We start from the raw sequence: 21,526 nt of genomic DNA, 5'->3' as shown, positions 1-21,526 counted from the left end.
GAACATTAGCTCCTTCCAGGAGAGTATTGGAAACACTGGACGCCAACAGACAGATCACACAGCACAGCCAGCAAATGGAGGTTGATGATCAAGAATGTTAATAGGAAACACTCTTACAATACTACAGTATAACGTTAGAAAATCAAAGGACACAGTCATGGCCATGCTCTTGCGAGATCCCGATATAGGGCGATACGACATCCTCGCCATCCAGGAGCCATGGAAGAACCTATTTGACACGATAACTCACCATCTAGCCAAAGACCAGTTTCACCTATGCTACCCAGACAAGGATCGAAACTTCCCAGCTAGGGTCTGCTTTTTTATTAATAAGAGGCTTGATTACTCCAGGTGGCACTTTAGAGAGGCAAGCAGAGATCTCTGCTCGCTGAACCTAGTACTCGGAATAGAAGAAGAGCAGCAGATTGTGATACACAACGTCTATAACCCAACAAAAACTGTAACCGAGAGAGGAAGCACGCTTCTACTCCTGGAGCTGGCCATAGAACGATCGTCCTATCATGAATAAATCATTGTTGGCGACTTTAACCTCCACCACGAGCTATGGGGAGGTGATCGGGTCCAGTGAGCAGACCATGATGCCGCTGAGCTCACTACAATCATGGAAGACTACTGTCTCACGAGCAACCTTGCTCTAGGCACTATTACATATGAAGAGTGTGACGGAAGAACGACCATAGACCTTTGCCTTACGACGGCTGGCCTTATGGACAGACTGATTCAGTGCGAAATCGAAACAGACATGGACCATGACTCTGACCACCTACCTATTACTACCTCATTAGACCTAAATATTATTAAAATGATAGCTAAGCCCCGGCGAAATTGGAAAGCGTTAGACGAAAAGATATTTACTTGCGTGCTGCAACGGGAGCTTCTGCCGCAATGAAGATTAAGAATAAAGACGGCTTTGGACAGACATGTGGAAGAAGTAATGGCAGCTATAACGGCAGCTGTCGATGAAGCAGTACCGAAGACGGCTCTGTCACTGAGATCGAAGCCAGGGTGGAACGAAGAATGCTCTGCAGCCTTGGCAGAATCAAAACGACTCCGTCGGCGACACAGCCTGTATTGTACCGAAGAGACATGGGAAGCATACCGTGCGGCGCGAAATGACAAAGGTAGAGTTATCAAGAAAGCACTTAGATAGAACCATCGGGAGAAGGTAAAAGAAGCTGCCCAATCCCCGGCAACCCTCTGGCGGTTAGCAAAATGGGCCTGAAACAGACATAGTCAAACACCGAACGTGACACCCGCGCTAGTCGACCTAGCTACAAAGCAGCAAGCAATAACCCCTAGCGAAAAAGCAGAGCTTCTCAGAAAGACCTTCTTTCCGGTGCCACCTGACACTGATATCGAAGACATAGAGAATGCCAACTACCCTGCTCCTATAGCCATGCCACCGATAACAACGAGGGAAATAGAGGAGGCCATTGAGGAGGCAGCCCCGCTCAAGGCTCCAGGACCGGACGGCATCACCAATAAAGCACTCCAAATCGCCTCTCCCTGGATCAAGCACCATCTCACCAAGATCTTCAATCAGTCCCTCGCCCTTGGCTACTATCTGGAACACTTTCGATAATCGACAACGGTGGTCCTCAGGAAGCCAGGGAAAGACAATTATACTGTACCAAAGGCCTATAGGCCAATCGCTCTATTAAACACTATAGGAAAGATCATGGAAGCGGTCATAGCAAAGAGGCTGAGTTATCTCGCCGAGACTCATAACCTGCTGCCTAATACCCATATGGGTGGAAGAAAGCTAAGATTAACAGAACACGCCCTTCACCTTATCATCGACAAGATATATAACGCCTGGAACACTGGGCAAGGCAAGGTGGCAAGTCTACTGCTTCTGGATGTATCAGGGGCGTTTGACAACATTTCACATGCACGCCTACTACACAATCTGCGGAAGAGAAAGATAGATGAAAGAACAGTCAAGTGGATCGGAAGCTTCCTGCGCCCAAGATTCACAACGCTATCAATTGATGGCTTCACATCTGAACCCTACAAATTAGAGACAGGAGAGCCACAAGGATCGAATCTGTCACCGATCCTCTACCTCTTCTATAACGCAGACCTAATCGAAAAGTGCGGAGAGCTAGACGACACGGCCACAACAGGCTTTATAGATGACGTGGCTATACTTACCTGGGCAAACTCCACGAAAGAGACATGCAAGAAGCTCTAAGAGGCACTCCATATCGCAGAGCAGTGGGCGGCCACCTATGCATCTATCTTCGCGCCAGACAAATTCCAGCTTACTTACTTTACATGGACGAGAACAAGAATAGACGTCGAGGAGCCTCTGCAAACAAGATGAGGCACGATCGAACCAAAGAAAACATGCAAATACCTAGGTCTTATCATGGACTCCACCCTCACCTGGAAACAGCACATAGATGAAATACAACGCAAGGTCACTAACACAGTCAACGCCCTCAGCAGCCTCGGTGGTTTAACTTGGGGAGTGATAATAAGAGAAATGAGAAACATATACAAAGGAGTGGCTATGCCGCAGATAATATACGCCTATTCTGCCTAATCGAATGCAAACTGGAGAACCAGGGATAAGCCATACATAGAGCGAACATTGAGCAAGCTTCAAAGCCTACAGGCCAGAGCTTCTAGGGTGATTAGTGGAGTATACAAAGCAGCATCGATACCTGCCCTTGACGTAGAAACATACCTTCTACCAGTTAAACAGCAGATCTTCAAGCATAACGTCGACACTCTGGGAAGGGTCAGCCCAGCTGAACGCCGATATACAGAAGAGGAGGCAAGAAGAAACAAGAAGAAAAGCCCGAGACGAGCTATTGAACAAGCCATCAGAGACCGCTAAGGGCCAGATATCCGGAGACAAGAGCGCATCGTGCCTTATATTGTACCTCCATGGTGGCAGGGGCCACAGACGTTCATTAAAATAAATACAGAGGAGGCGCAAATTAAACACGAACAGATCATATAAGACGAGCCGGATGCCATACACATCTACATAGACGGTAGCGGCATTGGTGGTTATATCGGTACTGCTGCAGTCTGCACTACTACCCAAGAAACAAAGAGTGCTTACATGGGAGACGATATGACTTCCACCGTCTACGCCGGTGAACTCCAAGGCATTAGTCTTGCCCTCCAGATCGCACAGGAAGACAGGTCCAGAGGCAACAGTAGAAGCAAGGTCTTGATTTACACCGACAACCAGGCCGCCATCCGATCGACCGCAAAGCCCAAGGGTAAGTCGGGGGCATACCTGCTCAGAAGCATCGCAAAACAGATCGACGAACTCCAATTACAAGGTCTAAACACCGAGATCAGATAGGTCCCAGCGCACATTGGGATCCAAGGTAACGAAGAAGCGGATTGAGCGGCAAAGGAAGCAACAGGTTAGAGAGAAGGCGATTTCACGGGACTAAAAGCAGCAGAACCGCAGCAGCTATACCCACTCCGATCGACCATGAAGACATGGTCTCACAAAGAGACTATTACGTCATGGGAAAGAGACTGGATATCTGAAATACGCGGCCGAGCATCTTTCAGGCACACACCCAAACCCTTACGCAAGGTCTTGGACTTGCATGACGGGCTCAGCAAGAAGTACAGCGCGCTGCTTACGTAGCTGCGGACGGAGAAGATAGGACTTAAGGATTTCCTCTACAACCGAAAGGTACCAGGCATCTCTAGCAACAGATGCCCCTGTAGATCGGATCGATAAATGGTAGCGCACGTCCTCCTGCGCTGCCGCCAGCACCGCCAACTCCGGGACCAGGAACTAGGACGACTCCGAGGATGCAACAATCTCCGGAAGTTACTGAGCGAGCGCAAAGCAGCCGCCAAGGCAATCAAGTTCATCGAACTGACTCAGATCCTTGGGCAATTTCAGGATCGAGACCTTAACAGACAAAGCTGAGCACTGGGGGGAGACTGTAGGTATATAGCCGCGAAAGAGAGGGCCTCACAGCCCGACAGAGCCTAGAATCACGGATGCGTTGGTAGAAAACCACTATGTACATGGGCCGGCAAGCAAATATAAATAGTAGTTAGAGAGAGAAAAGCGGGAATTTTGGGAACAGCTGGTCAACGTGGTCATGACGTTGGCGAAGTGGGGTACCGCGGATCAACACTGATCCGCGAGGCTTCGGCTGTTCGCCGGACCCCGTTATCCGGGCATAGTCGTCTAAACGACTACAACCGAGTAGGATAATCAAATCAAATCAAATCAAATCTCTGGGCTGCCAGTGACTTGCAATCAGGGTGCACCCGCCATGACCCCACCGCAGGATTTCGCAAGCCAATTGCTCAACAGTCGCTCTCTTCTGTCATGACTCGCCAAAGGTTGGTGGTCTGACTCAGAGCCATCGAGAGACTCGCGCAAAGTCGGCTGGCCCAGATCACTTAAGCCGCAAAACCTCGGCCGAATCTGAGCCGCATTCAGTGACGTCAAATCATCCGTGGAGTATGTTTTCTGTACCCATCGCTCGTGACATCTGTCAACCCACGAGCCAACAATAGACATAGCACATCACATAAGCATCGGATCAAGATCTTACTGGCAAACAACTTTATGATTCTTTGTCTAAGATGTACTCTAGCTCTTTGCATTAAAGTACAGTAGTAACTGCCTATCAATATTACTAAGGGAATGTTGTAGCACCAATGTGCGATGCCAGGTGATGGAAATACGGGAAGTCTTCCCAGTAGACTTAGGTATTCGGAATCCAATTGAGAGTAATGAAAATTTTGCTTGATGTGTTGTGTTTTAACATTGACGTGCGTTTTTGACAAATTTACGCAGTATCAGCATCGTAGTTCGCGTCGTCAAAGGAAGGATCGTCAGAGTTGAGAGGAGCATCGGCATCAGCAGCACCAGTGCCTGCAGGGACAACAGTAGTCGAAGAAGAAGAGGCCGATGATATAGCTGCTGATCCAGTAGCAGTGGTAGTCGCTGCGCTGGTTGGGATGCTGGTAGGAATACTGGTAGGCGCAGCGGTGGCGCTTCCAGTGGCGCTGGCGGAAGCTATGCAGGCAGTTCTGTCAGAAGCACAAGATGTCTGAGTGGATCCAGACTTTCTGCGGCATACGTAGTAGGCGTAGTTGCATCGTCGGATGCTCTGCTCGTTTCTCCACCACTGAGCAAGACCAGAGACGGAGGGTCGAGAAAAGGTGCGAGTAGGAGGACCGCCGGCACTTGAAACAGTTGTAGTAGCTGTCTGAGCTGATGTGGCAGAGCCGGTAGTAGAAGATCCGCCCTTAATGCATGCTGCGTAGTTGGAAGCGCATGCTGATTGGTTGGACGAGTTTGTGATCAAGCAGTTGTTGTAAGTGCTGATGCACTTGTTGGCGTTGGAGTCTCTGAAGAGCCAGGTTGGCAGGAAGGGCAGAGAAGACATGGCTCCTCGGCCGGGAGCGGCAGTTGTCGAAGATGCAGCGGCAGCAGTGGTGGTGCTGCTGGGCTTTCTACCGCCGGGTCCGTTTTGAGGGTGGGCTGCGACAGAGACTGCAAGGGAGGCAGTGATGAGCTGAAGAGTGACCTTCATCTTGGAGAGCAAGTGTTGTTTACTTTGTAAGTGTATAAGTTGAGTTGTTCAAGGAGTGGTTATAAGACAAAGATTGTTGTTTGAGATAAATGTCAAAGAGCTTTTGAGTGTGAGTGAGTGACTGAGAGAGTGCATTCCCAGGGAACGGGGAGGGAGTTATATACTGTTATCATCATACCTTGCATCCATAACCATCAATCTTTGCCTTCGAGTCCAGACTTGATGATATCTGACGTAGCGTCAATCTTTCCACGTTCAGGCACCACATTGTGGCTTGCTCTCATTCCCCGTCGGCAGCCACGCCGCCACTGGCCTGAACCTTATAGACGAATATGCAAGGTCCAGATGTCATATATTTAGAGTTTCGGGTGATTAGCACTCTCTATACTTTGATGGTCCCTGAATCGATAACCGATCAACGTAATTAGACTCGGGGCGGAATTCCTCAGTGCCTTTTCAGGGACAAGTTTACTTAGTCCCTTTCGCTTTCCGGACCTGTTTCTCAAATACTGAACCCTCGATCTCAGGACCCCTCATTCCATAGCTAGGGCAAACAGGGCCTCGATTGGGTTTTGAGTAGAATCATCGACGATGGACTGGGAATCTCTACTGGTATTGCGTAGTTGGATGGCTGATCTACCCTCAACTACATCATCATCATGTCCTACCATGTTCCCGAAATGCCCGGATTTCAGCTTCATTAACCTCATATCTTGCCACCACTGTGTTTGTCGATGGCACCTTTATGTCATTTGTAGATCCTTTGCTCTCATCGTCCCAAGCCACTACAGACTCTTGCTCTCGAAGGCTTCCACCGCAAGAGACCAAATGATTACAGAGACAGCCCCCACCAGGTCCAAGTGTCGGCCCAGCCCGACTGGGCCAGTCGGCAATATGGAATAGCCGAGACATGTCGACAGCATCTGGGCCAGGCTAGCCAATCTATCCCCGCCTCAGTTCCATTTCCGTCTTCGGGCTCTCGCGAGTTGGTGCCTAAAACGGGTTAGAAGCAACTGTCATCCCCCAAGTCCCCAAGCTTTACAGTTGTCGCCCCCAAGAGTTGACAAGACGCCTCTCCAAGCTATCCTACCACTTCCGACGCTACACGGAAGTGTCTCGGGTAGGTTGCCTCGCTTGATCTTGGTCTTCTACCACGACTTAAGAAACTTCAAAGGTGATGTGAGGCGTCGGTCTTGCTTCTGATGAGTTTTTCAACGTGACGAGGTCTGTAGTATCAGATCAATGTTTGATAATTGATCATGGTAATCTCAGAGAAAAATATCTAGACAGCAATAATGTGATTGCCAACTCGTGATTAAGATCTCTTGTTCGCATGATTCTCATGTATATGGAGTTCCATGTAGGAGGGACCATGGATTGCAGCTTGATTATGTATTGCGCCGTATAGAACGTCCTAGTATCGGCCCAATCTGATAATGACCTGAAAGATAGCAGGCGTTTGAATCTTAGAGAAGAGCTGTTGCATCCAGTATGCTTGGGATCCTTCCCTTGAAGACTTGTAGCCACTTCCTCAAAACGTGGCGTAGTGGAATATCGCAAAGTTCAGTAAACTCGAGCTTAGAAACATCTTATTGAATTGATTACCTTGTGCGACTCTGTAGACCTGATGTTGAGTTCGATAACCTTATGATATATCTTCCACTACCGGTACATTTGGACCCTTAGTCATGTGCCCTACTACTCTTGCTCCAACCTGAGTCTCCTGGAATGCAGAAACTCATAGTCTGGCATAGCGTCTCTCACCCATCGCTCAAGCTTTTGCGCCCCTTCTTCGCCAAACTCGGCCTTCCACTTGACTACCTCCTGATCAATATCAACTTTCCCAGCGACTTTACTCTGGTCAATCGTGGTACTAGCGTTGATAGAGCTAAGCATCCTCTGCTCCACGTGGCTCAGCTTGTTCAGTTCTTCCTCTCCTGCCTTATCCCATGAGTAGCGGACTTTGCTCTCGTCAAGACCTGTCAACTGTGCATACTTTCCTACCAGTTGAGGGCATGTCATAACATCGTCGGCATCAACGACGATAGGCCAAATACTGTCGTTCGCAAAGTGCTCAGAGAAGAAGTCGTACAATGTTCTGTGCCACTTCATAGTGACTTCTGCTGTCATGGGCTCCTTTCTTGGGCGCTTGAAACCCTCCCATTCCATCTTGCCGAAACATGTGCGGTACAAAGATGGTATCATCAGAGCAGGGTGGCGGATGAGAAAAGTCGGGTTCCACGTCTTGAGAAACTCATCTGGAAACAGTGTGAGATTGAGTGGTGACCGAGTCGGTTGAGTGATGCCCATCATGGGAAGTGGTACCGCCTCTTTCTGAGATCCCGTTGAGCCATTGACATAACTATCCTCGCAACGAGGATGGTTCAACATGATAGAGTGTTCCTTTACATAAATAACCTGACCTTCCTTCTCGGCCGCGGCGATATAATCTTGGAATCTTTCAGAGCATTCCTGGATTACCTTGTTCACTGTCGCACTCTCTTCCTCCGTCCATGTGTCCATAGGCTTCTCAGCTACCAAGAAGTGCTTGGGCAAAGATGGAAGGAAGAAGTATCCTCCGTGGCTGGCAGGACGTACGTTCTGGTCGTCGAGGTTGAGCATCTTGACCAACAGGTTGGAGGCAGTACGAGGAGACGTAAGAAGCCAGTATCGAGGGCGTTGAGGAGAGTTTGCGCCTTTAGCCATCTTCCGTGATGTTACTTGAGGAATTCTTAAAGAGGTAAATTAAATCGAGCCAGCTGAAGCTTAGAAGATGAGACGTATTTGATGCTGATTTAAGAGTATGAGAACCTGAGCGAAGGATTCAAACTGAGTTGATGGAACGATTGACGAAGTACTTATAGTAAGTTGAACTGGCAGGTCGCCTACTTCCTGATGTCACAGATACATACAAGGGTGTTTTCGGTTGTCGGTCGCTTGGCTCGTCGCTCCGGGCCGTCGCCATGCATAGGAGGTGGTGCTAAGTGGGTTCAGACTTGAAACCGGCATTGGTTGATCACTTGAGACATTCATGCAAGACGCTTCTACGGCAATTCCAAAATGTCCGATCCGAATGTGTAAGCGGAGGATTTGTTTCCCTGTCAAGATCTTCGTCGTAGTCTAGTAAAAAGAGAAGATACGCGAAACTCAGTCGTTTGTGTTCGGTGACACGAGCAACCGCAGGCCTGATATGGTCACTGGTCCCCTTCTTTATGCCGTCCTACACACCAGATCGTCAGGGGTAAGGCAAAGTGCAAGACAATCCTTCTGATCTCCAAACGCCCGCCACAGCGCCATTGTTTGCTGTAAATATCGGAACTTTCAAGTGCGAACCTCCAGGCAGTTATGTAATGATCGACAGTGTTATGCAGATACGGTTAAGGATGACTCCACTTTGCCAGCAACCCTCGAGTCAAGCAGACCGTATCGCGTGGCATTATAAATAGCGACTTCCGAAAAATGATTCATCAGTCCAGGGAAGATTGCCGGCCGAGTGCCGCACCGCTCTTATCATATTTGACCTCGCGCAACAACGGCCTTTTTCAAAGACCGAAGACTGAGAGAAGTCCGAGTTTGATGACCTTATCATATCATGCACAACAAAAAGCTCTCCTTGTCCGACTATACATATCCTGTGTAGTGTTGAGTGCTGCTGGTACAAGTATACGGCAACTCGGGAGCCTGAGTCTATTTTCGCACCAATCGACTACCGACTTCAACGAGAGAAGAAGGATCGTTATTATCTCTGACGTAGCCATGTCTGTTTCAGTTGTGACTACCGGTCTAGAGGATTAATGATAAGACTTTCCTCTCAAGGTCATATCATCGTCTCAAGATTAGTCGAGCCTTGAATACTTGAACCTTGATTGTAACAAGAACTGCAAGAACGCTTATGGTGACTGAATTTTCTAATAGAAGATATCGAGCATAATGTGATGTTCTGCACAGTCCTTCAAAACTTGATGCTGCCGTGGTCTCTGAGCCTTACGAAGAGACTCGAAACGAAGGACGCTACATACATTATGCTGGTCCGAAAACTTAGATCCCTCGTTGAAGAGAGGCATGTCCATCAAAATTTAATCTCTCATGCATAGTAATTTTCCATCCGCTGCTCTGTCTATAAGATCATTCGACTGGCGACGACAGCCAGTTGCGATTCTGTCCATGTCCGTACTTCCATGCAAAGAATGTCATACGCAGCAAAGCGACCTGTAAAGCAAAATGCAGAAAACGCGCCGGTCTGATATATAGGCATTGCCTGCAATTTCTCATGGACATTTGAAGTTATTGTTGAAAGCGCAAACGGCGTTTTTGGCCTTCTCATCCTTGTGAGAATCGATATTACTATTTCATTTGTGGAACTAGTGATGCACCCTAATCTTTACATCGGTCAATTACTAGATACCGTAATTAGATGCGGTTCATAGCTGCATAGCATGCCAATTCGATAAATCTCAATCTCACGTCAGCTGTTCCTGCTCCGCCACTTGCGCGAATAGTTCTTATTTCATTGCGCACCATTAAGCTCTTTATTTCCACTCGACTTTCCTTATCAAAAAATCGATTCTTCCAACGACATCCAACTTACAATGGCTTCACCAACTTACGACTACATTGTTGTTGGAGGTGGCCTTGCAGGCTGCGTCCTCTCCAGCCGTATTCGCCAGTACGATGACGCAGTCAAGATACTCCTCATTGAAGCTGGAAAAGAAACGCGTGAGCGCTCGGATGTACATAATATGCAGGTTTTGAACTTGGGCAGTGAACTGGACTGGCAGTATCAGTCAGAACCCGTTGAAGCACTCATGGGTCGACGCATCACTCTCAACGCCGGAAAGGGCTTGGGCGGCAGCTCCGCTATCAACTCAGGTGAGTAAATGATTCTTGAATAGCAGGTGAACTCGTTGAGTAACGGTTATATTGTGCAGGTGGATGGACTCGTGGTGCTGCGGCAGACTACGACGAGTGGGCAGCTCTCGTTGGCGACGAGCGCTACAGCTACAAGGGCCAATTACCATGGTTCAAGAAATCAGAGCTCTGGTTCGATGACAAGAACCCAGAACAGCACGGCAAGGATGGGCCTATCCGTGTAACTTGCGCCAAGGCATCCAATCGCGTGTTCCCTCTTGCTGAGCAAGCCGCTGCTGGATGGGAAGAGCTTGGCGTTTCAACCTTGCCAGACGGCGATCAGAACACCGGGGACAACCTTGGGCGTGCTTACATCTGCGAAGCAAGATCTGATGGCAAACGCGAGTGGTCTGCCAATCAGTATTCATTGGATGGAATCGAAGTTCGTCTCGAGACTTTCGTGAACCGGGTCATCATTCAGAAAATACATGGGAATCTCAAAGCCACTGGTGTTGAGCTGGCCGACAGTAGTGTTGTCAATGGCCACAACATAATAGTCTCCGCTGGTGCATTCCGCTCTCCCCAGCTCCTTCAGCTCTCTGGTATCGGCCCGAGTACCCATCTTGAAAAGTTTGGCATTGAGCCGCTTGTAGATCTTCCAGAGGTTGGTAAGAACCTATCCGATCATATGATATTCTTCCAGCACTGGCGGCTACGTGACCCTTCTGCTGGACATACTATTGGGTCCGCCAATCCTCTTTTTCAACAACCCCAATACTCGCAAGGTGTACCTTTTGACTGGATCGTCAACACCGGTGTTCCCAAAGAGGGACTCGTTAAAGCTATTGAGAGAGATGAAGGGGCAAAGCCGAATGATTCCAAGCATGTTCTTCTCGCGAAAGATAGAACATTTATTGAAAACATCGTCATGTTTGCCAAGCTTCCGTTTCCTGGCGCCCCCATGGATGCAAAGCATATTACTAGTGCGTTGGTGAGCTTTCTGCCTACCTCGACAGGCTCTGTGTCATTGAAGTCTGGGAAGCCTGATGACCATCCAAAGGGTGAGCAATTGCCTCGATCTTGTGATATTTTCCATGTTCGTATCACTAACTGCAGGCAGTGAATCTCAACTATCTCTCCACTGAGGTAGACAAGTATGTCTTTCGTGAAGGATTGCGCCAGTTGACGAGATTCATGCTAGATTCCAAATTCAGTGATCAGATTATCGGAGAATCTATTCCCGAAGGACTCCCTGTGGAAGCTCTTGCACCGGATGATAGTGATGAAAAGTTGGATCAGAGGATAGCTATGACTGGCGGCACCTCGTGGCATCCTTCAGGTACTTGCTCTATGGGGAAAGTGGTTGACACAGAGTTTCGCGTCACAGGCGTTGAAGGACTTCGGGTTGTTGACGCATCAGTGATCCCTGTGCCACTGAGCGCACATCTTCAAGCCCCCCTCTATGCGCTTTCAGAGCAGGCAGCAGCTATTATCACTGGGAAGGTTTAGTTCAGTGTAAGATTGGCAGACATTGCAGAAGTTACTGATTGTATAATGAGTTATACGTGAAGCTTGAAACATGATTCGACAATTGTGAGGAAAATGCAAAGTTGGACACATATGATCTTTCCTGGCCATGACCTATTCACGGGAATTTGCAAGTGCACTTGGCGAAAACATCACTCTCTGCTATTACTGGCTAACGTGAATTCCCATCTCGTCATTGTTTTGATGTTGAGGTACCAACACTGCGCTCTCTGTTGGGAAGCCTATGCCTCTGTAGAATCTGTAATAATTAAGAGGTATTTTCCCTGTATAATCTGAAGTAGACGAGAGATTCTGAAGCCATACACTGCTCCCTAATCGGGGATGCTTAGGGTTGATATCCCATCTAATACTTTTAGGTTGTTTACAGTGTTTGCATGGCGGGGTCCCTGCGCAAGGTAGCCAGTAGACAGAAGTTCGCACTGTAGGTCACCCCGACACACGTTTGCCAGCCAATAAGCCAATAAGACAAGCATAGACCGGGAACGCATGGCTAGTATGTAAGAATCAAGAAACCCGTTTGCTGCATATCTCTGCTTTGGACTACTTATTATCCCGTCCATGTTGAAAGATCAGTATAAACAGAACACAATTGTTTTTCCAAATAACTATCGGCCGCCATCACCGCCCTTACTTGTCGGATATGAGGTGTTTGAATCTTGTGTGTATTTCTTCAATTTGCTAGGTAGCGGGGGTATCATTACCGGCTGGTATACATGGCCTTCAAGTCCAGAGATTGTCGGCCGGTACGGCCCCACTTTCGGACCTCCAATCTGGAGGTCCGAAAGTGGGTACCGAAAGTTCCATGATACCTATTACACGGACAGTTTAAAATATCACTCTAAATCTCGCTACTAGCCTAGGCCCTACCAGCCATGTTCCTCTTGAATTCACGCCAGATCCCTAGAGTTTGTTGATGGGGAAATAGTCATTGCTTGTGGCAGGAAAGGTACGTCGAATTGGCCGCTTGCTTAACATGGTGATCTCGTCATGTGCTATGAGAACATGCTTGGAGGATTTATGTAAGAATTAGGCGGCACACAGCGTGCCCGCGTTGGAAATGATGTGGTATGATGGAGGGTTCTATCTATTTGGAGTCTGCTAACGCCTTGTCTACTTGGTACTGATGGAATCTTCGTAGAGGTCTTTGCCAGTTCCATAAGCCGTCAAGTTTGGCACCGAATGAGTTGGCAAGGTCAAGACCCAGTGTATCCTGCGGACTTTGTGTTTAAATACAAAGCTTATCTACCGGCCCTCCAGCTATCCTAATCTTACCCAGTCTTTAGCTAACTATATTGATTATTTTCCTAGCACAAGAAACACCCTAGATATCCTCTTTTTTATTCCCATAAATACACCTAGCACTCCCGCACATACAACTGAATGCCGTCCCCTCCCAGTACTCAGCACCATAATCAACCGTAAAAGGCTCTCCTGGCGCGATGTTTCTCACAGCCTGGATCATGACTCTCCACTTCCACGACACCCTCATCGAGACGAACTGGACGTTGAAGTTACACGAGTGATTCATTTTCCGAGCCCAGTTTCCATAGATATGTGCGAGAGTTGAAATCACGACGAGGATCCTCGTCATGTTCAATCGCATCTCTCTCTTCAAACTGACCATCAATTTCGGATTCATCATCGGGCACAGTGGAAGAACTTGTATCCAATAACGCTTCCAAGCGCTGCTGGTACGGCTCGATATTTACGGATCTTGTTGGAGAGAACATGGGTTTTTCAAGACCCTGTCACTCTTCAGCAGCGACTTGAGCTTCAAATGACAACTGAGCCTCCGCAGTACGTCGCTCTTCCTCAACTCGTCGGTCAACAGCTAGCCGCTCCATCTCGGCGCGGAGCCTAGCAAACTGCTGTTATATCTAATGCCCCGCGACCGAGACCTAAGACTGGAAGTCCCGACGGTCGTTGGCGAGCTTGGTCGCGATTTTCTGCGTCTCGTTTCGGAAGGCTTGGACTTCTGTAAACCATTAGAGGGAGAAATTCTGGAGAACAGGTCGGTTACAAACCTAGTGGGATCATCGGATCTAGCAACATGCTGTCATCAGCTGGGATGGCTCTCTGTGGAGTGTTGGAAAAGGAAGGTGCGAGGGAATGATGATTGAACTGTTGGGCTCGTGGTCGTGGTCGTGGTCGTGGTTGCGTCTGCGTTTGCTGCTGTTGGTGCCGTCGCTGCTCTAAGAGACTTCGCTTCATCGCTTCGTCCAACTGGTCCTGGCTCCAACCTTGAACTTGGGGTTTGTTTATTAGTTAGTAATAGCGCAAGTGTCTGTTAGTGACTCTCATACCTGCTCCCTGCATGGCGCTGGTGACTGCCCCGGCGCATCGTTACCCTCCCAGTCCATGAAGTCTTGATCGTCGTCATCGTCATCATTATCGATGACAATGACTTCACTATTGCCCTCTTGCGATAGCTTGACATCGCGTACAGCATTGTCTTGTCCACTGACATCGTTGACTGACTCTGCACCCACAGCATCACCACCTTCCAGGAAGTCTCTGACTAGCTCGTTCGACCACAAAAGCTCCTTACGACCGGTTTCGCTGTTCCAGAACTCAGTGGCCCTGCCACTTTTCACCAGCCCGTTGAGGGTATTCGTCAAACTGCTTAGGAGCTTACGCTTGAGGACGATGCGATGTGCCCGGGACAGTTGGTCACGGACTATGCCTATACAGCTAGCAAGGCGACTCAAGGAAGCCTCGTCGGTGTTGAAGGTTGATTGGCTGTGGCGACCATGAGCAAGCCACTTCGCCATCTTCACTCTGTCCATAGGTAACCAGTAAACCCTATGGTTGGAATGTTTGAAGAGGTCTTACAAGAAGACCCCGTTATACTTTCTCTGGGCATCACTGGACTAGCAAGGAATCAGTCATATTGAAAAGCGAGATAGGATTTTGAAGTGACTTACTCCTGTGATCTTACACATTTTCTTTTCGAAACTAAGGGTGGCCGTCTAAATATTAGAAAAATAACTTGTGAGGTGGACGTTGATCCTACGATGTGCAAGGAGCGTTCTGGAGAGTTGAAGGGATTGAAAAGAGAGAGACGCCGAGAGCGCGAGAGACATGACCAAAGGCGGTGTACGGTTGGGTTGAGAAAAACAAAGAAACAATGCATTGCGGTTGAGCCACAATAATGAAGCAGCATCTTGAATTGTGAGGAGAGAAATGCACCTGTCAAAGAGAAGGCATAGAAAGAAATGAGACATAGTCCAAGAGTTGAGTAAATAAGATATTAGCAGTATCAAAGGGGGTACTATCAGTATGTCTGTTCAACCACGATGATAAAGTCCCATCAAGCAGTTTGCGTCAGAAGGGATACTAACAGCGCGAATAAGTCTGCATTAAAAAAAAACATAAAAAAAAGAACAAACACACAAACACACAAACACGGTCAACGGCAACCACATCCCGACTCCTTGACCTCGCATCAGTCCTTGGCATCATGACCCGGGCTGGCCACCCGCGTTGTCATGAGTGCTCAAATGCCTTTTGCAAGCGCCAAGTCGAGACGAGGATAGTGGAAGCCGTTCTGGTGTTTGACATGATCCTGCCAATCTCTCATCAACTCCCTGCTGCATTGCGCGCCATCCCCAACGAGATGACCCATGCTTCTAGGTTGAGAGGTGAGAGACTGCAGGATAAACTGGAGAGTTGGGGGTCCTGTATTCCTCACATGTCTTGTTCATGACCGGTGTGATGTGTCCCACATGGGCTGGCCACCGAGGCTGGAGATGTCATTGCTGTGCCGCGGACAAGATATGGGGGAAATCGAATTCATGTACATTTCCCTTTCTGTTTTCTTCTCGGATTGTCTTTTCGACCTCGTTGAGCCTTGGTTGGGCTGGCCACCTGCTTAAGTGTTTGATGTTGTGTCGGAAGTTGACGAATCGGAGAAAAGAACAGAGGGTCATCTTGGAGGATGAGGGAAGGGGAATTGGGGGCAGGTTCTTTTGTGAAGATGTAGGAGGTATTTACGTCGGAATTTAAGAGACTTTTGTTAAAAAAAAAAAAAAAAAAACAAAGGGAAGTTATGCCAAGATTTTAAAAACAGTCTTTTACTTATTTTGGATGTATCAATCTATTCGCCTAAGAAAGTTTCCTGTGTCACCCATCAAATGGGCTGGGGATGCTCGGGGTAATAAAGCCCGACAAGTAGCATCGGTCCCGTTTACCCCGGACTTTGGGGGGTCTTTATACCAGAGTTTCCCACTGTTTGTCAGAACCCCCCCGCTGTTAAATGAAGGACCCCGCTGTTCATAAGAAGCCTCCTGCTGTTGGTGAGAAGCCTCCGGCTGTTGATAAGAAGCAAACCTATGCCAGGGAGATGGAATCAAATTGAGATCCCGCACGCTGCATTCCTTTTCCATGAGACTAGACAGCCATTATGACGACTTCAAAATTATTATGTTGGCTTCTGTTGCCGATCCTCACGTTGGCGGCTATAGACAGGTAACGTCATCTCTGGGGAATGCTTCAATCCCACTGACTTCAAAGAAAACGAATCGTGACAGAGAACAACATCATCCGCAAAGGGCTTATCACCAATGAAACGACGCCTTTGCAAGTTGGAAACGGTAACTTTGCATTCAGTGTTGATACGACTGGAATGCAAACATACCTCCCTTTCAACACAATGTCGCGCTGGGCATGGCATAATGACACTGAACCAGCTGGAGAGTAAGTTGAGCCCGCCCTGGATGGGAACTGCTTCGGAAACTGACCACTTGTAGGCCAGTAGACGCATACACCGGCGTGCCTAAAGAGACGCATGGTAGAAACGTTTCTTATGATCTACCCGACCCAAATCTTCCTGATGTTTCTCAATGGCTCATTGGAAACCCCAATCGTATCAATCTTGGACGTATTGGACTGCGATTCAAAGGCGATACGCTGTCATCAAGCAGCATATCCAATACCCACCAGGAGCTAGACCTCTGGCATGGAGCCATCACATCAACTTTCACGATCGATGATGCTAAGGTCAAGGTTGTGACCCAAGGAGACTTTGAGTCAGACGCAGTTGTTTTCACCATTGACTCAGAATTGATCGAGTCGGGAAAGCTCGAAATCGAACTCGACTTTCCATACCCTCCAATCCATACAACAAAGTACAAGAACGAAGTCTTTGTTGGTGTCTATGACTTCCCTACGAATCATTCAACAAAGCTCTCAACGAACCTGAAACATAATACAGCGCACATCTATCACGACTTGGGTACCAAGTACTACGTGAACCTTCGTTGGCCCAAGAAGCATTCATTGGAATTGAAGCGCCTCGAGTTGCAGGGCTCTACCAAACCCACAGCTCATCGATATGTCCTTTCATCAAGGCATGGGAAGACCATTGCTTTCGTGGCGCACTTCTGTCCAGATAAGAGAGTACCTGGCCTGCCATCTACTATTGATAGGCGTAACAGAGCTGGATGGCAAGACTACTGGAGACAAGGGGGTTTTGTGGATTTGACCGAGTCTACGAACCCCAACGCTACTGAGCTACAACGTCGAATCGTTACCTCCCAATACCATGTCAGAGTTAACAGTGCTGCCGATGATGAGTCTCCACAAGAGAGCGGCCTGATGAACAACGGTTGGTATGGTAGGTAACGCTTGACTTATTTCCATAGTAATTTGCTGACCAAGACAGGCAAGTTTCACATGGAGATGGTTGTATGGCACAGCGCCCACTGGATCTCATGGGGCCGAGATCGATACTTCCACAATATCTTCCCTGCACTTTACGAGAAGCTTCTGCCTACATCACTCGCCAGAGCGAAGAAAATGGGATGGGAGGGAGCGCGCTGGCCAAAGATGACCGAAACCATTACCGGTCGAAGTTCACCTGGCGGAATCAACGCATATCTGATGTGGCAGCAGCCGCACCCAATGTACATGGCTATGCTTGCTTTCAAGAGTAAGCCCACGAAGAAGACGTTGAAGCGCTGGGATCCGATCTTGGAGGCGACTGCGGATTATATGGCATCCTATGCATGGTTCAACCAGTCGTCTGGAAGATATGATCTGGGTCCACCGTAAGTTAATCAGCAACCTGGGCAAAAAGTATGAATGCCGTTCTGATAAAATTGTAGTGCGATCGGTGTCACTGAAAACACTCCCCCGGAAAACACGCTCAATCTTGCCTACGAAGTCGCGTACTGGAGATACGGCCTCGACGTCGCCTGCGAGTGGAAGAAGAAACTCGGCTTCCCTGTACCTAAGCACTGGGCGACTGTTGCAAAGAGCCTGGCTAAGCCACCTCAGATCGGCGGACTGTACACAGTCTACGACGGTCTCAACTCGACCTGGTGGGACGATCCGGCACTCAACCGAGACCCGAGAAGTTTGATCATGCTACAAGGTATTTTACCCGACACACCGGCAGTGGACAAAGATGTAGCGCGACGAACGGCGGATAAGGTCTGGGAAGTCTGGACTGACCAAAACATCCGAGGATGGGGGCGGCCTGTACTAGCGATCAACTCGGCTCGCATTGGGAACCCTGAGCGCGCAATATATCACTTGACAGCATATGATTATTGGAAGTTTGATGACGCAGGTAAGTAAGATCGGTCGTTTTGCGAAATAGGCAGGATGAGACTGAGTTATCTCGCTGTAGGATTTGCCATTCGTGGTGGTGACGGAAACACACCACCTCCATTTATGCCTGGCAATGCTGGGTTCTTGTTAGCCGGTAAGCTTACATGGTTCTCGAGGAACAAATTGACGCTCACTGACACTGTCCACAGTGGCCTACATGGCTGAGGGATGGGATGGGTCGAAACGCGATACGCCTGGGTTTCCTCAAGATGACGGATGGGTAGTAAAGCATGAGGGACTTCGCAAGGCGCTGTGAGATCCGGCGTAGTTCTGCTTAGATAATTTTCAGTCGAGAGCTCTGCTCTAACACCAGGAACAGGCATGCTTGTGCTTCGAAACCCTCTCTACGGCGTACATCGGCTCTATGCTCTTGTCAAGTGAGGCTTCACTGATTCGAGACAATAGGTGACACATGCCTGACTCAAATACACTCGAATCTAAGTGATACATCAGAAATCACCATTTAAAATCGTTACATGTTTCATCGAAAGGTTTTTGAGCATGACATCGGTAGGTGAACGATCCGAAACGAAGGATTCATTGCGGGCGGCAATAAAAGAAAGCTTCTATTAACCCCGCTTCCTTCGTGGCATTTGCGGAGCAAGACTTTGTCGTAGGATCAGCCTAACAGCGTCACAGCACTATTAAAAGACGCTTATTTAGTCCAAAAAGCCTGTAAATCATTCCCTTCTTCTTTTCCGGCGCATTTCTACCTGCGAAAGAGGGGCGTAAGCTGAGTCAGATGCATCGCAACGATAAGGCCTGGTTTATCTTTTCTAAGTACGTGGTTGGTTTGAGGCTCGGACTAAGTTGTTCCAGAGCTCGCACTCCGGGAGCGAGCTCGAGCTATGAACTCTGCTCTCTTTTGAGTACTTGTAGATAATGTGCAGACAACTCTTCGAACCTCTCATTTCCGGAGTACAGTGAATGCATGTAGTTCGGCAAAAGCATTGGTACTTGATTGACCATGTTTCGCGTCTCTGATATTGGTTCATCGATCGACAGGACGAAGCTGTTCCAATACTTGGTCATCTTCTTCGTTTCTTTCAAGGCAATCACATACATACAACGGCTCTTCTTCCATCCGCTATCCAAATTCCCGGGCCCAAGGATCTGCGCGGCGTCGCGATTGTATGAATTCTACTGGGATTCGTATCAACATGGCCGCTTCTGGGCAAAGCTACCAGATCTTCATAGACGCTATGGTATGGCATTATTTCCATCCCCAGACATTCTCTGACAAGCATCCAGGACCCGTTGTTCGTATTGGACCAAATGAAGTCCATATCGAAGACTCTGAGTACTTCGATACAATCTTCGGATTTCGCCATTTGAACAAAGAGGCCATGACGGCTAAAGAGTTTGGGATCAACCACGCCCTATTTGGTGTTGAAGACTACAAGACTTACGTCAAGAAACGTGCTGCATTTGGAAATGCGTTTTCTCGAACAAGGCTTTCCAAGATACAGGGCCAAATCAACGAAGAGATTCAAAAAGGATGCACTTGGGTTGAGGAAAACAGTAAGAATGGAGGCCCTGTTGACCTGGCGTATGTATACCCCAATCGACACAAAAGAGTCGCTAACCTCGTACAAGCTTCTTGTTTCGGGCTGTTCCAGCAGAAATCATAACCAAGTATCTTTTCGGCCAAGAATATGGGTTTCTGCAACATGTGCAGACCACCAAGAACCTTTACGATAAGAGGATGGACCGATTGTTTGGGTTCTCACATCTGGGTCGATTCATACCCAAAGAGATACCTCTTTTTTTGTCTCTCTTTCGTCAGTTGATCTTAAGGGCTCTGGGATATAACGACCCAGGTTCTGCATTTCTTGATTACTTCTTAGTACGTAACGTGACACGTCGAAAGAATACTCAATCTGACGCCATAATAGCTCGCTCAGAAGTTGGTGCAAAAAGTGGTGGCTCAGCATAACCACTCGAATCGCAATGCTGAAGGTATCACCCAACATACTGTGTTTGATGACTTTCTGGACAGCTCGCTACCTCAAGAAGAAAAGGAAAAGGGCGCTCTTACTCAGCAAGCAGTGGCTATCTGGAGTGGAGGATGGGACACGGTTGGCTTCGTGTTGACCATGGCGGCCTACCAATTACTCCAGAATCCACAAGTTGAGCAGCGCCTTTACCAGGAACTCAAAGAGGCCTGGAAGGGCCCTACTGAACCACCTGAGATCACAACTTTGGAGAACCTACCATACCTTACTGCTGTAGTCAAGGAAACGTTTCGTCTCTCGCCCGGTGCGCTTTGCCGGCTGAGTCGCGTCAACCCTGGTGGCTTTGAACAGTATGGCGATTGGGAAATACCTCCGGGCACAATTATCAGCATGTCCATTCCGGATGTTCTTTCGGACGAGGCAATCTGGGGGTCTGATGCTGCTGTTTTCAAACCCGAAAGATGGCTCAGTGGAGGAGCGGACCTCGACAGATACCTAGTGACTTTCAGCAAAGGAACCCGAGTTTGTCCAGGAATTGAGTTGGCATGGATCGAGACTCGGCTTGTTATCGCGAGCCTTTTCCGAAGGTACGAGATGAGCATCGCAGCAGAGGCCGGTATATCTGATGATGATATCATGCCGTATTACGAAGGGTTTACGCCTGCAGTCAAGAATTGGATATCGCGACTGCCGGTCAAAGTGAAGCCTAGAGATTAGATTGTCTGTCCTGATATCGCCAACAGTGGAGGTTGTCCCAATAATGCCCAGAGGCTCCGTGTGGCTGTTCTGCGACATGATAGCTCTTATCAAGTATCCCATTCCTTCAAATGCAATGCGTCTTCCCTTTGCCGATCCATTTCTCGTTTGTTTTCGTATCGTCAGCACTAAATCAGGCCCATTCCTTGTTGAACGCTGGTGCAATGACACGGATGATGCGCTAAAGATTAACCTTGTCTGATAATCTTGTCCTTTAGCCCAAAATGAACCCAGTACCCCGCTACA

The 21,526-nt window shown here is 48.3% G+C and overlaps 7 protein-coding genes across 8 annotated transcripts; 3 read left to right on the top strand and 4 right to left on the bottom strand.

Moving 5' to 3' along the window:
- Positions 1 to 4,568: 4,568 nt before the first annotated feature.
- On the bottom strand, positions 4,569 to 5,729 carry FOIG_14310 (uncharacterized protein). The gene has a single exon (XM_031215537.1). It carries the CDS (start codon positions 5,559 to 5,561, stop codon positions 4,812 to 4,814), a length of 750 nt encoding a protein of 249 aa, XP_031054662.1. The 5' UTR covers positions 5,562 to 5,729; the 3' UTR covers positions 4,569 to 4,811.
- A 1,171-nt stretch (positions 5,730 to 6,900) lies between these two features.
- FOIG_14309 (uncharacterized protein) lies at positions 6,901 to 8,444 on the bottom strand. The gene has a single exon (XM_031215536.1). It carries the CDS (start codon positions 8,265 to 8,267, stop codon positions 7,260 to 7,262), a length of 1,008 nt encoding a protein of 335 aa, XP_031054661.1. The 5' UTR covers positions 8,268 to 8,444; the 3' UTR covers positions 6,901 to 7,259.
- Positions 8,445 to 10,086: 1,642 nt separating this feature from the next.
- On the top strand, positions 10,087 to 12,025 carry FOIG_14308 (uncharacterized protein). Its single transcript, XM_031215535.1, has 3 exons — positions 10,087 to 10,430; positions 10,490 to 11,470; positions 11,530 to 12,025. Exons 1-3 carry the CDS (start codon positions 10,151 to 10,153, stop codon positions 11,916 to 11,918), a joined length of 1,650 nt encoding a protein of 549 aa, XP_031054660.1. The 5' UTR covers positions 10,087 to 10,150; the 3' UTR covers positions 11,919 to 12,025.
- Positions 12,026 to 13,088: 1,063 nt separating this feature from the next.
- Positions 13,089 to 13,667, bottom strand: FOIG_14307 (uncharacterized protein). Its single transcript, XM_031215534.1, has one exon. The coding sequence runs from the start codon at positions 13,597 to 13,599 to the stop codon at positions 13,279 to 13,281; it is 321 nt and encodes a 106-aa protein (XP_031054659.1). The 5' UTR covers positions 13,600 to 13,667; the 3' UTR covers positions 13,089 to 13,278.
- Positions 13,668 to 13,855: 188 nt separating this feature from the next.
- FOIG_14306 (uncharacterized protein) lies at positions 13,856 to 14,728 on the bottom strand (the record flags this gene model as incomplete). The annotated part of the gene is made up of 3 exons (XM_031215533.1): positions 13,856 to 13,932; positions 13,982 to 14,186; positions 14,261 to 14,728. The coding sequence occupies 3 exons, from the start codon at positions 14,726 to 14,728 to the stop codon at positions 13,856 to 13,858; spliced, it is 750 nt and encodes a 249-aa protein (XP_031054658.1).
- Positions 14,729 to 16,214: 1,486 nt separating this feature from the next.
- Positions 16,215 to 19,060, top strand: FOIG_14305 (uncharacterized protein). Of its 2 annotated transcripts, XM_031215531.1 has the most exons (7): positions 16,215 to 16,424; positions 16,470 to 16,652; positions 16,706 to 17,571; positions 17,620 to 18,004; positions 18,062 to 18,528; positions 18,589 to 18,663; positions 18,719 to 19,060. In XM_031215531.1, the coding sequence occupies exons 1-7, from the start codon at positions 16,360 to 16,362 to the stop codon at positions 18,823 to 18,825; spliced, it is 2,148 nt and encodes a 715-aa protein (XP_031054656.1). In that variant the 5' UTR covers positions 16,215 to 16,359; the 3' UTR covers positions 18,826 to 19,060. The 2 variants fall into 2 exon arrangements, with proteins under 2 accessions (XP_031054656.1, XP_031054657.1); XM_031215532.1 differs by having other exon boundaries at positions 18,062 to 18,663.
- A 334-nt stretch (positions 19,061 to 19,394) lies between these two features.
- FOIG_14304 (uncharacterized protein) lies at positions 19,395 to 21,241 on the top strand (the record flags this gene model as incomplete). The annotated part of the gene is made up of 4 exons (XM_031215530.1): positions 19,395 to 19,774; positions 19,821 to 20,118; positions 20,166 to 20,415; positions 20,465 to 21,241. The coding sequence occupies exons 1-4, from the start codon at positions 19,537 to 19,539 to the stop codon at positions 21,239 to 21,241; spliced, it is 1,563 nt and encodes a 520-aa protein (XP_031054655.1). The 5' UTR covers positions 19,395 to 19,536.
- Between the last annotated feature and the right edge of the window lie 285 nt (positions 21,242 to 21,526).

This window comes from Fusarium odoratissimum (genome assembly GCF_000260195.1).
Source record: "Fusarium odoratissimum NRRL 54006 unplaced genomic scaffold supercont1.40, whole genome shotgun sequence".
NCBI lineage: Eukaryota > Fungi > Ascomycota > Sordariomycetes > Hypocreales > Nectriaceae > Fusarium > Fusarium odoratissimum.
This window is presented reverse-complemented; position numbering and strand designations above follow the sequence as displayed.